Source organism: Phyllostomus hastatus, unplaced genomic scaffold (assembly GCF_019186645.2).
Source record: "Phyllostomus hastatus isolate PE091 unplaced genomic scaffold, TTU_PhHast_1.1 phas_scaffold_555, whole genome shotgun sequence".
Taxonomy (NCBI): domain Eukaryota; kingdom Metazoa; phylum Chordata; class Mammalia; order Chiroptera; family Phyllostomidae; genus Phyllostomus; species Phyllostomus hastatus.
Genome location: NW_025334036.1, coordinates 13,026,006 through 13,041,027, shown reverse-complemented (window position 1 = coordinate 13,041,027; position 15,022 = coordinate 13,026,006). Strand labels below are relative to the sequence as shown.

Sequence of the window (15,022 nt, the reverse complement as noted above, 5' to 3'; positions counted from 1 at the left end):
CATCCTCCCCAAGGACATTCAGGTCATCACAGAGGTCACTGATGGTCAGGCTGTCCAGCGTGGTTGCAAGTCACTGGCCCGCCAGCCCAGGCCAACATCTGACCCAAGGTGGCTGGGCCTCGCAGGTGTGCCCTTCAGGAGGCTGATGCCAACCTCCCAACACACAGGTTTAGAAGCCGGTAGTCCTGTGTCTCGGCTTTGTTCTTGTCGGAGTGCCCCTAGCAGGATCCTGGTGTTGGGGCTACTGCGCCTTGTGGCCGTGGACAGGCGACTCCTTCTTCCTTGTCTCTGTCTTGCTCGTCTATGAATCTAAAGAAAGATGCTGACTGTAAGGCTTGGTCCACAGGACAGATCCACACCCGGTGCATCCCTGCACCCAAGGCCCTACCTCGGTTCCTCTCATGAGCGCCACCTTGTGTCAGGACCCCTGCGCTGCCGCCTGGCGCCTGGCTGCCCTTGCCGTTCTCGGTGGGGTAACCACTTGTTCCGAATGAGTAAGCGCTGGTGGATGGTCTCCTGGTTGCTCCTCCGTGATGACCCAGCCTCCCTAATCGGACAATGCCAGGAAAATGTGTTCAGAGCCACTTTCGAATCCGGAACAGCAGCGTGGACACGCTTCCCTGATCCCTGAGCACCACGTGGCTGCATGGCTGTACTCGCAGCGCCCCCTAAGGGCCGAAGAGGAATCACCGTCCATCCTCCAAGGCACCTTTGCTGGCGGGGCCTGAACCCCGGGGACACCTGTTCACGCTGGGCACCCCCGAGAGGAACAGGAGCCTCTGGGCCGCCCAGCACTGCGTCTGCACGGGCTGAAGGTGGAGAGGGGCCCCTGGGCCTGAGCAAGGAGCCCTCCCTTGCCCCAGGGGGAAAATTCCTCAATATCACATTGTCACTTCTGTGAGACTGCGAGGCTCAGTGGCATCTGTCACGAGGGCCCCAGTGAGCCACGTGGGCCCTCGACCCCAGATACTCTGTGGGCCAGGCCTTCCCAGCCACCTGTCCCCCAGGCCCCGCTCCCACGTAAGCTTCCCCTGAATAGAGGGGAGCGGCGTGAACCTGTCCCGGCTGACTCGGGGCCTATTCGCATGCCAAGAAGGACAGGACCCAGATCGTGGCACCCCACAGGTCTGGGCGCCACTCCACTGCCTGCCCCTGCGTCCCGTGACCTTAGCAAGCTCTCAAATTCTCCGAGAGCTTTCTCGGAGAGAAATTTCTCATCTGTGGAATGGGTTGAGCATATCAACCGCGGCAGGTTGTGCGCAGGCGCAGATAAGTGGGCGCGCCCTCCCTCCCTCATTGAAGGCCGCCTTGCCCTTGATGGAGGATCCGCCCAGCCTCCCCTTGACGTGTCACCCACACCCCTCTCCCCACAGCGCAGCGTCTGGCAAGGTACCAGGAGGCTGACTCGGACTCGGAGGAGGCAGCGCCCAAAGGGGGCTCGCTGTCCCAGCGCGGCAGCATCGGGAGCCACCAGAGCATCCGAGCGCTGCCCAGGACGCAGAGCACCAAGTCGCACCGGCGCACGGGCAGCCGGGCCGAGGCCAAGCGGGCCAGCATGCTGTCCAAGCACACGGCCTTCAGCAGCCCCATGGTGAGTCCCAGAGCACAGCCTGCTCTTCCCCTGTCTGCCATGTCCCCCGTCCATCAGAGCCAACTGTGTTCGGTAACACACACACACACACACACACACATGCTGTCGCTAGCGGTGTTGGCTCTGCTCCGTGGGCACGAGGTCTCCTGGCCACCACCTCCTCCCCGCAGGTGCCGACACGGGGCCCCTCCGCCACCATGGTTCCGAGGCTGGGGGACCTCCAGTGCGCGCCCAGATGGGTGACGGAGAGGAGGCCGGTCTTGCCAAATGAAACAAATAAACCACAGAACAAGACGACAACTGTGAAAAAGCAAAGCCAAATGGAAAAATATATCGTTTTAATGAGATGAGCCCAAAGCCCATAAAACTGGTTTCTCCCCGGTCTGGTCAGCTGCCCAAACGTTTCCGGAAATGAGCCAGCGGCAGCTTCTGAGAGATCCTTTCGCTTCCAAGATGGTTCGGGAACAGAGAGGGAGAGCCCGTCTTGCTCAGTCTGGGCTGGCCTCCGTTTAGGTGGCTGCTGGGTGGGCTTGTGTGGGGCACGTGGCGGGGGGGCTGTCACACTTGGCAGGAGGGAGATTGCATTGGAACAGGTTTTCCTGACGTCTATTTAGCAACATGGGATCCGAAGATTTACATGCACAGAAGCTTATGAGTGCACTGTTTACGTCAGCCGAGCAGTGAAAAATGTATCTGGTGATAAAGGGATGGTCAAATAAAGTATGGGACATCTGTTTTGAAAGCGTTAAAAGCTGTGTTCCCAAAAACAACAGCACCCCCCCCCCCCGCCCCATTATCCGTGGTTTCACTTTAGGTCCACTGTGGTCTGAAACTATTACATGGAAAATTCCAGAACTATATGTCAAGCCACGCTGAGTAGGGTGATAAAATCTTACACCATCCCGCTCCATCCTGCTTGGGGTGTGAATCCCCTCTCTCTCGGTCACCTCCACGCTCCCCGCTGTCAGTCACTCCGTAGCCACATCAGTCACCCAGTCTATTCTCACGGCAGCGCGGGGCTCAAGTTCACGCCACCCCTCCTTAACTTCACAAATGGCCCCAAGCACCAGAGCGGTGAAGCCGGCAGCTTGGACGTGCCTCCGAGACGCCTGCAGGTGCTTCCTTTAGGTGAAAAGATGTGTATGTAGAGGAAAAAACACAGTAAGACCTGCTCGGTAGGGTAGTAATATGGGTGTGATAATTTATAGTTTTAATTTGAACATGTCACCTAAAATGTCATGGCGTGCTGGAGTGTGATATTGTTATGTCACAGGATGGCATGCTAATGATTTTGTCATAAAAGATTTTGTAATCAAAAAGGGGCATTACTGGTGCCAGACCCTTTATGTAAGGGCCCAAACTACTCTCCGTGGTTTCAGGCTTCCACTGGGGGTCTAGAACGTATCATCCATGAGTAAGGGGGGACAGCTGTCATCCCAGGAGGCCTGGAAGAGTGCACATAAGATAGCGTTTGGGGTCCCTGGCTGGCGTAGCTCAGTGGATTGAGCGTGGGCTGCGAACCAAAGCATCGCAGGTTCAATTCCCAGTCAGGGGACATACCTGGGTCGCAGGCCACGGCCCCCAGCAACCGCACATTGATGTTTCTCTCTCTCTTTCTCTTTCCCTTTCCTCTCTAAAAATAAATAAATAAAATCTTTTTTAAAAATATAGCATTTGGGGGAAAATGGGAACTGCCAATCTATGTGTACATTTCTACTGAGATGTAACTGACATGTGACAGTGTATAAGCTGAAGTTGGGAAGTGCAAGTCAAACCGTAAGGAGGTCACCCCCACCTGTTGGAGTGGCTGTCATCAAAAAGGCGGCAGGTGGCAAGTGCTGGTGGAGAAACTGGAACACTTCGGCACTGCTGGTGGGAAGGCACATTGGTTCGGCCACTATGAAAACAGTAAGGAGGCTCCTCGGAAAATTAAAAATGTGCCCTGGCTGGTGTGCCTCAGTGAATTGAGCCCCAGCCTGCAGACTGAAAGCTCGCTGGTTCGATTCCCAGTCAGGGCACATGCCTAGGTTGCTGGTTGAGGGGCATGTAAGAGGCAACCAATCGATATACCTCTCACACATCGGTGTTTTTGTCCCTCTCTTTCTCCCTCCCTTCCTATCTCTGTAAAATAAATAGGTAAAATACTTTTTTAATATTTAAAAAAAATAAAAATGTAAAATAAGGTTCAACATCACCACTTCCGGGTATATAGCCAAAGGAATATATACAATTTTTCTTTAAAGATTTTACTTACATATTTTTAGAAAGAGAGGGGAAGGGAAGGAGAAAGAGAGGGAGAGAAACATGAATGTGTGGTTGCCTCTCACACGCCCCCTACTGAGGAGCTGGTCCACAACCCAGGCATGTGCCCTGACTGGGAATCGAACCAGCGACCCTTTGGTTCCCAGCCTGCACTCGGTCCACTGAACTACACCAGCCAGGGCTGTATAAACTATCTTGATGGTGGGCAATGTAAATGTATAGAAAAGAGCCTGGAAGAAAACAGAAAGCACAAGTTTCAAAAGTTTGTACAGGGTGGGGCAAAAGTAGGTTCACAGTTTGTGTGGAAATTAATATGATAATTAATAATAATGCAGAAATACCTCTGTTTGCATGCTCACAACTGTCAACCCACTTTGCCCCACCCTGAATTACCATAAGGTGGTATGATACAGATTTATTAAGTTTTTTCTATTCTTCTCTGTTATTTCCAAGTCTTTCTGAGTAAGATATGTGACTTTATAATAATATATATTCTTAGATGTATTGCTATATGATAAGAACATGTATACCTGATATAAGAATGTGCTTTTTGTTTCACCTATAAGTTATATATTCTTACACACTTAAAATTATGCATAATTATCATTATAAAATGACATGCGTACGTGTGAGATGAAGGCGTGTTTACAGCTTATAAATAAAGTCAAGGTGCCTTAGTTAGTCAGCCCTGAAGACACGTAGTAGGTCCCGGGGTGAGACTCACCCGCCAGCCTCTGGTCTCCTGCAGGAGAAGGACATCACGCCCGACCCGAAGCTGTTGGAGAAGGTGAGCGAATGTGACAAGCGTCTGGCCGTTGCAAGGCACCAGGAGCATCCGCTGGCCCGCCTGTCGCCCGAGCTGTCCGACGTGTTCGACTTCTTCATCGCGCTCACCGTCTGCAACACGGTGGTGGTCACGTCCCCTGATCAGCCACGGCAAAAGGCAAGTGCCCCGCTAGAGCCCACCACGCCCTTGGCCTTGGGCACGCTGTCAGTTTTCTGGCTTTTCCTTCCCTGCAGGAGCTCAGCAGCTTCTGTCACGGTTAAGGGCACACAGCAGGGCGCTCCCGGCAGGCAAGCCAGCTGGTGGCCTTGCAGTGCTGTCTGTCCTCTGGCTGCAGTGCAGCAGTGAGGTGCCAGGCTGGGGGCCAAGTGGGAGAGGACAGACATCCCCTGAGCCCGGGACAGGAGGGGCGGGGCACAAGGGTAGGTGTCCTACATGACCTACCCAGAGTCTCAAGGTCCCAGCGTGACCGAGGAGAGAGAGGTCAGGACAGGCTGGGGACCCAGACTCTGGGACAAGCCCCCTGGACTGGAATCCTGACTTCACCACCCAGCTGAGCGGCTTGTCATTTGTTTAGAAAGTTTCTTTGGGAGTTGGGAATGTTCTTCGGGCGTTGAAGCTTTTTGTGGATGTAATTCAGAGAAATGTATAAACCAGTCTTTTGTTAAGTGGCGGGGAGGGGAAAGGCTGGACTTGGTGGCTGGCCATGACGAGCCCGTGCCTCCGGAGCTGTTCTGCAAAGCAAGGGGACAGCCGGCACCACCAGCCACACACCCTGAGTCCATCGAGGTCTCGCGGGCGGTGACCCAGGCGACCACATCCTAAAAGGATCACATGTGTTACCTTTAAGGAAAGAGGCCAAAGGATGGTCTCAAGAAAGAGAGGCTGGCCCGGGTTGCGGGTTTCATCGTCCGCCCGAAAATTTGGGGGGTGGGAAGTACAGGCGCGCCCTGTGGCAGCCTGGGCGGGGCCTGGCGAGGACACGGCTTGCCTGTCTCCTGCAGGTGCGGGTGAGGTTCGAGCTGAAGTCCCCGGTGAAGACCATAGAAGACTTCCTGCGGAGGTTCTCGCCCAGCCGCCTGGCCTCGAGCTGTAGCAGCACCGGGAACCTGGGCAACAGCAAGTCCAACCACCGGTCGGGGTCCGGCTTCCTGTCCTCCGTATCCGCGGACAGTGCGCTGGTCAGGCTGGAGGAGAGGCTGGACCAGCCGGCCCGGGCCGCGGGCAGCAAGGACTACAGCGGCGGTGGCAGCGAGGCGGACGGCTGGGCCCCGGGGCGCGCCCCCTCGCGGGAGCCCGAGGCCGAGCTGCGCTATGAGGCGGAGAGTCCCGACGAGGCCGCGCTGGTGTACGCCGCCCGCGCCTACAAGTGCGCGCTGGTGGACCGGCTGCACGACCAGGTGGCGGTGGAGCTGCCCCACCTGGGCAGGCTGACCTTCGAGCTCCTGCACACGCTGGGCTTCGACTCCATCCGCAAGAGGATGTCGGTGGTGATCCGGCACCCGCTCACCGACGAGATCAACGTCTACACCAAGGGGGCCGACTCGGTGGTCATGGACCTGCTGGTGCCCTGCTCCTCAGGTACCCGCCCCTCCCAGAGTCCCAGAAATCAGCCCCGGCCCCGCCCCTTCCTCGGGTGAAGCGATTTTCATGGGGGGAGGGAGAGAGAGAGGCATGGATGTGAGACAAAAGCATCCATTTGTTGTTCCTGGTGTGCACCCAACTGGGGATCGAACTCCCAACATTGATGGTGTGGGGGCGGGGGGAGGGGTGGCAACGCTCCAACTAATCGAGCCATCAGGCCTGGCCCTTGAATGTTCACTTAAAGCCGTACCCATTAGGCCGGCCTCCTGCCCCCCTCATATCCTGGGGACTAGACTGCAGTGTTGGGGGGCAACTCTCCTGGAACAGAGGGGTTGGGGGTCACCGGGTGAGACCTAGTATCAGGTTTCAAGTCTGGACAATGAAGGTTGAGGACGTTTAGACAAGCCGTTCTGGAAGGTTCCTTCCTGTCCTGTGTTGGCCAGTTTTTAGCCCCTGTGTGGAGCTGACTCAGGCCCTCCCCCTGTGGAGGCCTCGGGAGTGGGGGCTACCGGCCTCCCCGCTGGGCCTTCTGTCCTGAGTTTGGGGAGAGCCCCTCCATCTTGGCTCACGTGACTTCGGGACTGAAAGAGGAAGACTCGGAAACCACTGGTGTGGAGAGTGGGACCTGCGTGAGCAGGGCTCACAGATCTTTGCATATGCAAGCCTCTGGGGCTGGGGCCTGGGCCCCCAGTAAACCCCCGACCTGTAGGGGAGAGAGCGGGTGGAGGTGAGGATGCGGCTGGCAAACGGAGGGGACCCACCCTGGCTCCGGCCTCCCCACGGCCTCCCGAGCCGCCTCGTGGTGGAAACGGCTCTGGTAGGAGCTGATCTGCCTCAGAGCCCTGTAGTCTGGGTGCACACCCTTCCTGAGCTCCAGGACAGGGTTCCTTCCTGGCACCCTCTCATGGGACCCCTGACTCGGAAGGCAGGGACCACGCCTCCGTGGGAAAGTGCGCCCGAGCGGCTCTGCCCACTGAAACCCTTCCCCATCACAGACCTGTCACCTCCCAAAGTCCGCCCACCTAAAGGCGCAGAGGTGCCTCTAAAAAGAGTTTGAATGGCCTCTCGGGGGTAACCCACCAAAGGGCCGGGTTTTGCATCCATACACCTGCGGGGTGCTACCCCAGGGTGCGCCAGGGATCCAGTGCACGGGCTGAGGGTGCGTTCCAAGAGGCTTCTTCATTGGAAGACCTGATTCTGCACCCACAGAAAGGGAAACAGCTATAGAATTAGCGGTGCAGAGTTCCTCCAATGCCAAAAAAAAAAAAAAAAAAAGACGATTCGTGTTCTCTTCCACCGTTTTGCAGTAAAGACAGGGTAATGGACCGTGGTGTTTCAGACTTTACCTCTTAAGGCCTAGTGGTGGGGGGGTGCGGGCAGTCCTGCTGAGCTCTGCAAGGGACACGCCAGCCGCTGAGAAGGCAGCAGTGGCCACCCTTGAACTTTGCTGGCTCTGCACTTTTTGAGTGAGTAAAAAGTCTCCAATTTGTATGCGAAGCACAAATGAAATTCTTAACAGTGAGAGTCGGGCGGGCAGGGTCCCAGGTGCAGGCTGGGGCCGGAGAGGCGTTTCTGTAACTGTCACGATGCCCGTTGAAGGGGGAGAGTTCAAAACAAGCAGTCGTTGCGGCTCCCTGCCCTTCTCCGGGAAACTCCCAGCCGTGCGCGGTTCTGGCAGGTTTGCGCAGGGAAGGCCACAGGGGAGACTCCAGGCCATGTAAGATGCAGGAAGTTCAGAGATCCCAGCGGCTTCTCAAGAGTGGGGCTGTAGGAAGGCTTTGGGGTCACCTTGAGCTGGGCAACAGGGACACCAGGCGGTATTGAAAATCTTTCCCCTTTGACCTTGGGGGTGGGCAGGGGTGAAGGGCGGAGGCTGCGTGTGCCTGGGAAGCAGCGTGGCGGCCAAGCTGCTGTGCCCGTGTGCACGTGATACAGTGAGGAAGGCACGCAGTGTCACCCGCCAGACGTAATACCATGTTTTCTTCCAAGCACTCACGGCACTTTTACCAAAAAACACACAAGGAGACTAAGCCGGTGAACTCGACCGTGTTAGAGAGAGTGTGCCGTGGTCCCAGAAGTCGTGTGAGATCAGGTAGCAAGCAGGGGCTTCACTGCCCACCCCCCCCAGCACTCACAGACCTCTGTTCCAATCCCAGGGTGGGCGGCCCTGGGCAAGTCACTCAGTCTGTGCCTCAGTTTCCCCCCTGTGGAAAGGAGATCAGGACGCTGACGTCACAGGAAGCCCCGGGCACAGGGCCTGATGTCCTGTGGGTGTAAAGCCTAAGCTGTGTCCCTTTTCCTTCTCTCCTTCCCCTTGCTGTGGGGGAGGACAGGGGCCTCTGTGTGTGGTCTCCGAGGCACGCCCCTCCCCCAAGTCGAGGGGGAGCAGGGCGCCACCTAATGGGCCTCCAGGGTTGCTGCTCTCCAGCGGGTCAGTCAAAGCCTGCTTGAACCCTGGACACACCTCACCTCCTTCCTTTACCGTCTTACTGAGATGATGCTTCTACAGAAAAATACATTTTTCTAAAGTACAGAGGAATTGGGCATATCACTTTGGACAGTTTCAAAGCACGCCTTAAAATCAGGAGTAGCCGGGACATCTTTCTCTGGGGGAACGCCCAGGGCCCTGAGGCCCATGAAGGCCCTGCCTGCACAGAGACGCCTCAGCATGGGTGCCTGTGGGTCCAGCCTTCGTCCACGGCAGCTGGGGTCCGAGGGGCCTAGCTACCTTCTCCTCCTTGGGCAGCTTTGTTCTGGTGAATGTTCTAGCCACTGCATAGCTCCAACTGCCTGAGGCGACCTTCCCCTCCCGCCTCTGGGCCATTGATTTGGGAGAGAGGAAAGGAAAGAGAGAGAGAGAGAGAGAGGAAACATTGATAGGTTGCCTCCTGTACACACCCAACTGGGATAGAAACCCACAACCTAGGTACGTGTTCTGACCGGGAATCGAACCCGCAACCTTTTGGTGCACAGGAAGATGCTCCAACCAACTGAGCCACCTGGCTTTTGTTATTATTTTAAATTTCAGAGTCCCTCAGGTAGTCACACCTTTACTCAAAGAACAGTCAGAATCTGAAATAAGGTCACCCTCACCTGCGAAGAACAACGTTGTCACAACGCCAGGAGGAAATGGTCATCCAGTTAAGATGACTTCTCGATCTCTTCAGGAAATTTAAATTCCTAAAGCAAAGTAATGAGAGCAGCGTGTCCCATTTCCAGCCTGTTTGTTTGTACATTGTTTCCCCAACTCCGTATTTTTTTAATATTACAGATTCTTTTTAGACTTTCTGTTTTTAACCGTCCTCCTGTGACATTTATAAATTGATTTTAGAAAGAGAGAAGTAGGGAGGGAGGGGGAGAGAGAGAGAATACATCGATTTGTTGTTCCACTTATTGACACATTCATGGGTTGCTTCTTGTATGTGCCCTGACCTGGGATTGAACCTGCAACTTTGGCGCATCAGGATGGTGTTCCAACCAACTGAGCTACCCAGCCAGGGCTGCCCCATGACATTTTAATGCCACAGATATGCTGTGTCTTTGTTTACCTGCTATATGTATACCTCTGCTGGGTATATAAAAAAATTTGGCCTTGAAGAACCAATCTTCAGTGCCTTGACGGGGTGTGGGAGGCACAGGGTAATTGCTCCCAGGCCCCATCTGTCACGGGGTGACTTGGGAACAAACAGCCCTCCTCACGTCTGGTTAGTAGGGTTGCCAGATTTAGCAAAGAAAATACATTGAATGTCCAGTTAAATATACATTTCAGAAAAACAACAGCTAATATTTTTAGTAAAGGTACGCCCTGTGCAATATTTGGGCATCTTATTTCTGTCTTGCAACGCAAACACATGCAAGGGCTATTCCAGGGGTAGAAACTGGACTTTCTATGCAGGACGATTTTTCATAAACAGGAAGAAGATGCACCTCCATTCAGGGGACTGCACAGATGACACCAGGTCCCTCTCAATGGGGCTTTTGTCCATGTGAGTGTCTCATTTCAAGCAGCACTATTTAGGAGCAGCCCAACACACACATTTTGATGAGACTCTTTTTTGAATAACAGCTTCTCCCGTGAATGTTGTATGAAAAGCGTGTGCTCTTTACAAGTGGTGAGCCAGACAGCTAACTAACCCCAGTGGCCCCACTGGAGGTGGTGGGAGCCCGCTCCGGTGCGAGGATGCTCCTGGGAAGTTCCTGCCAAATGGGGAGTGAGGGGGCAAAATCCCAAGGCCACTGTCACCGACAGGTTTAGGTTCTTGTCTCCTGATATTGAAGAATTTAGACCAGGGCCCTGACCTCAGTGTGGCTCAGTGGGCTGGGCATCAATCATCCTGCAAAGCAAAAGGTCGCCGGTTCAATTCCCAGTTAGGGCATGTGCCTGGGTTGCGGGGTTCAGTCCCTATAAATAATTTTTTAAAAAGAAGAATTGACAGCAGAGACACTGATAAAAGCAAAGGGAGATTTATGGAGGCTCTGCAGAGGGTGAGAACACTGAGACAGGGCCCCAGGTTCTGCACCCCAAATGTGAGGTTTAGGGGTGTTTATTGCTTGGGAACCCAGAAATTGCTGGGGTTAACCAATCAAGGTGTAAGATGCCAGGCTTTCCCTCTTTTGGAACACTGGTGTCCCGGGATACGTCAGGGGAGCAAAGCACTCTGGGACTGTGCGGGACTTATTGTGGGTGCAGGAAGGGCCCTTCCCAACCAAGCATTGAGTTGGACTGTGTGGCTTGGCTCCAGATCTGACGGGCTGAGTTGAAAGGAGCCCGGGTAGCCCCCGGGACCATTGTTTCATGGCTGCGTGTTGATCAGTGCCACGGCCCCGGCCGGGCTTGGCTCGCGGGAGCGTTTCTGGGAGTATTCCACCCGCCCCACTGCCAGCTGGAGTGAGGCAGAACGGTGAGGACCCCTCATGACCCCGTGGCCCCAGGACACACTCACTCACCACGCACTGTTGTCACTCACAGAGGGAAGAAAGAGCCTCTGACTTCCAGCTCCTGGGTGTTGGCCGGAGAGGACGCACGCCGCTGCGGATTCCACCGCGGGGGCGGGGCGAGGCTCTCGGTGGGCACATCCGCTCCTTCGGAATAAGCAGCGAGTCTGTCTGTTTCTCGTCTTTATCCACGGAAAACGGACAAGGGTGGCTGTGTGCAGAACTCGCACTAGCTAGCTAACAGCTGATCTCTTAGTTGTGTTTGTTGTTGTTGTGGTTGTGGTTAAACATAGAGAAGTTACCATCTTGCCCTGGCTGGTGTGGCTCAGTTGGTTGTCACGTCGTCCCGCAGACTGAAAGGTTGAGGGTTCGATCCCCAGTGGGGACGCATACAGGAGGCAACCGATCAACGTTTCTCTCTCACGTGGATATTTCTCTCTCTCTCTCTGTGTCTCCCCCCTCCTCTCTCTCTAAAAGCAATAAAAAATGTGTCCTCAGGTGAGGATAAAAAGAGAAAAAAGCCATGGGGATGTAAAGTGCAGCACAGGGAATGTAGTCTACAATATTGTCATTAACTCTGTGTGGTGCCAGGCAGGCGCTGGGAATAGCAGGGGAAACACTTTGTAAAGCATATGATTGTCTAACCACTATGCAGCCCACATGAAACTACTACAAAACAGTACTAAATGTAAACAGTAGCTGGAAAATAAAATTTTTTTAATTTTTAAATAAATCAGTAAAGAGGACACCGCGCAAAAGTAGACCCCCAAGGCCCCGGCCTGGCCCCGGGGCCTCCCCACAGGGGTCTGTTTTCTTGCCCATTCCCCTTTCTGCCTCTGCTCCAACCTAGATGACGCCAGAGGGAGGCATCAAAAGCGAATCCGCAGCCAGACCCAGAATTACCTCAACCTCTACGCAGTGGAAGGCCTGCGGACCTTGTGCATCGCCAAGCGGGTGAGTGGGGCCGCTGCCCGGCGTGCGCGCTCCCAGGGGCCGTGCGCGCTTCCAGGGGCCCCGCGCGCACGCTCCCAGGGACTGTGCGCGCTCCCAGGGGCCCCGCGAGGCCCATGCTCACCGCTCACTGGCGCGGCGCTCAGCGGGCCGTCTCGCGCAGGTCCTGAGCCAGGAAGAGTACGCCTGCTGGCTGAAGGGCCACTTGGAGGCCGAGTCCTCTGTGGACAACCGTGAGGAGCTCCTCTTCCAGTCGGCCATTCGCCTGGAGACGGGTCTGCACCTCTTGGGTAATGACGCTGGGAATGCGCATTACACGGGCGGGGTGTGAGTGTGTAGAGGTGGCCCCGGAGTGGGAGGTGACTTGGCTCTAGGTAGTAGCGGCATCTCTGCACATACTGGGCTCGCTTAAGGAGCCTCCTGAGGCTAGAACAGCCCTCAGGTGGGACCATCCTTGATGGAATGCTCTCCCTATGGCCCAGTTCTGTGGGGTTCCCTGTGTGCCCCTCCAGGCATTCCTCCTGTCCCCCAACTTGCCTGCTTTCGCACCAGAAATAGAAGCCATGCTTCCCGACCTCTGATGCTTAAAAGGGTCCACTCCAGCCCCACCCCAGGAAACAAAAAGAAACTGTGGTTGAGCCCCGAAATGGCTACATTTTACATCTTAAGAGTATTTCCAAGTTGTCTGTGAAGTTCAAAGTCAGCTGCATGTTAGGAAGAGTTGCAGGTGCAGAGGACTCTGGTCAGGGCTTCCAACTCACCCTTGGACTCAGCCATTGATGGCGTCCCCCGCTGTCCCGAGCCGACCACCCCCTCCCCCACGTGTGCAGCCACAGGGGGCAAACTCCAGGCAGGTCCCCATCTGCAGGTTGAGCGGCAGCCGGTGTGTGGGGGCCCCTCGCCCGTAGGGGTCTGGGGCCAGGAAGGACCGGCCCACACACTGCCACGCCTCTGCCCAGGTGCCACTGGGATCGAAGACCGCCTGCAGGACGGCGTTCCCGAGACCATAGCGAAACTGCGGCAGGCCGGCCTGCAGATCTGGGTTCTCACCGGCGACAAACAGGAAACGGCCGTTAACATCGCCTACGCCTGCAAGCTGCTGGACCACGACGAGGAGGTCATCACCCTGAACGCTGAGTCCCAGGTAGGGGTGTTCCGGGGACACGCACCTCGGCCTGCGGCAGCCGCACACCAAGGGCCCCGGGAGGAGCGCAGCGAAATGCTCCAGGAGCCTCTGTGGCTGCTGCTGCGCGCCCAGCCGCTGCCCTCTGCCCTCCGCCTGCGCCTGCCGCCTGCGTTGTTTCCGGCACTTAGCCCGAGCTTGTCGTGGCCTCAGAAAATCCACTGGGGTCTCTCAGTCTCGAAGGGGTACCCACCTCGGCTTTCTTTTCTTTTGTTTTATTTCTAATTTGTATTTACTGACTCTACAGAGAGAGCAAGGGAGATAGAAACGTCAGTTTGCTGCTCCACTTACTCATGCCCTCACGGGTTGCTTCTCGTGCGTGCCCTGACCGGGGTCGGAAACGCAACCTTGGTGTGTTGGGACGACACCACCCAGCCAGGGCCACCTGGGCGTTATTCACGCAGAGTTCAGCCTGCTCTTTCCTGACACACTGTCCAGGTCAGCGGTGTCAGAGGATTTTTTTCCTGAGGTCACAAGGAGCTGGGGCAGCAGATTCATCAGCGCCGACATCCTCAGGATGGCGTGGGCTGTCTCGGGCACGAGGGTTTTCATCCCGTCCCATTTATGTATTTTTTTTTTTCATTTTCACTGGAGGACACTGTTTTCCATTGCTTTTAAAGAGGAAGGGAGAGAGAAAAACATCGATATGAGAGAGAAGCATCAATGGGTTGCCATACATATGTGTCCGGACCAGGGATCGAACCCACAACCCTTCAGTTTTAGAGTGAGGCTCCCACCTACCTGAGCCACAGCGGCCAGGGCCAGTCCCATTTCTGAATGTCAGTCCCTGAGTGTGCAGGGAGCATCTACGACTCACAGAACCGTCTGGTGACACCCTTGCACACCCTGGCCCATGACCGGCTGTGGCCACCAGGCTGTACGTGTCTGTGACTGGCCACCCACCTTTCACCCCAGGCCAACAGCTGGGCCTTCTCAGCCTTTTTCCCCTCCATTCTCCCTCACTGTTCTAAATGGAAAAGGCCCCCCAGAAGTGTGTGTTGAACACAACTAGATCCCCGAGGTGCCTGGCAGGAACCCAGCCACAAAGCAGGGGACTCAGAGCTGCCCGAGTTCTGTGTTTGTTCCTGGACACGGTTGTCTCTGCTACACCCCTGACCCCTGACACGCAGGCTCCCCAGGGGGTCTTCCTGCTCACTCTGGAACTCAGATCCTGTTCAGGAAGAACATTGCCAGTGAAAAGTCTCAGGGATTATGCCTCTTTTTATTTTTTTTAAGATTTTATTTATTTATTTTTAGAGAGGGAAGGAAGGGAGAAAGAGAGAGAGAAACATCAGTGTGTGGTTGCTGGGGGCCACGGCCTGCATCCCAGGCATGTGCCCTGACTGGGAATCGAACCTGCGATGCTTTGGTTCACAGCCCGAGCTCAATCCACTGAGCTACGCCAGCCAGGGCCGGATTATGCCTCTTTTTAAAAACTTCATTTTCCTGCTCAACAGGAAAGTTTGTGAAGAACACTGATCATCGCATTTCTTTTGGGGCCAGTCGTAGCAAAGGCTTCGAGAATGAACCTCATGCCCTGTGCTCTGTGCTGTCCCAGGAAACAGGAGGGGCTCGGCGAGGGCTCCCTCAGTCCCGCCGGCCGGCAACTTCACTGCAACATGGCCCGGCCCCCCAAAGCAAGCAGCCCCTTCCTGCCCTCTGTGCATAGAAGTGGAAATTGATAGGAACCCTAGACCAGCTCCTTCTTTCCTGTGTGGGAAGCCATCCTCTG

General features: G+C 55.4%; 1 protein-coding gene across 1 annotated transcript in view; it reads left to right on the top strand.

Moving 5' to 3' along the window:
* Nucleotides 1-15,022, top strand: part of ATP10A (ATPase phospholipid transporting 10A (putative)) — a 101,580-nt gene that overhangs the window by 73,141 nt on the left and 13,417 nt on the right. Inside the window, 6 exon segments of the mRNA XM_045825045.1 lie at nucleotides 1,374-1,591; nucleotides 4,602-4,796; nucleotides 5,642-6,218; nucleotides 12,007-12,110; nucleotides 12,271-12,397; nucleotides 13,067-13,251. Coding sequence (XP_045681001.1) covers nucleotides 1,374-1,591; nucleotides 4,602-4,796; nucleotides 5,642-6,218; nucleotides 12,007-12,110; nucleotides 12,271-12,397; nucleotides 13,067-13,251 — 1,406 coding nt within the window.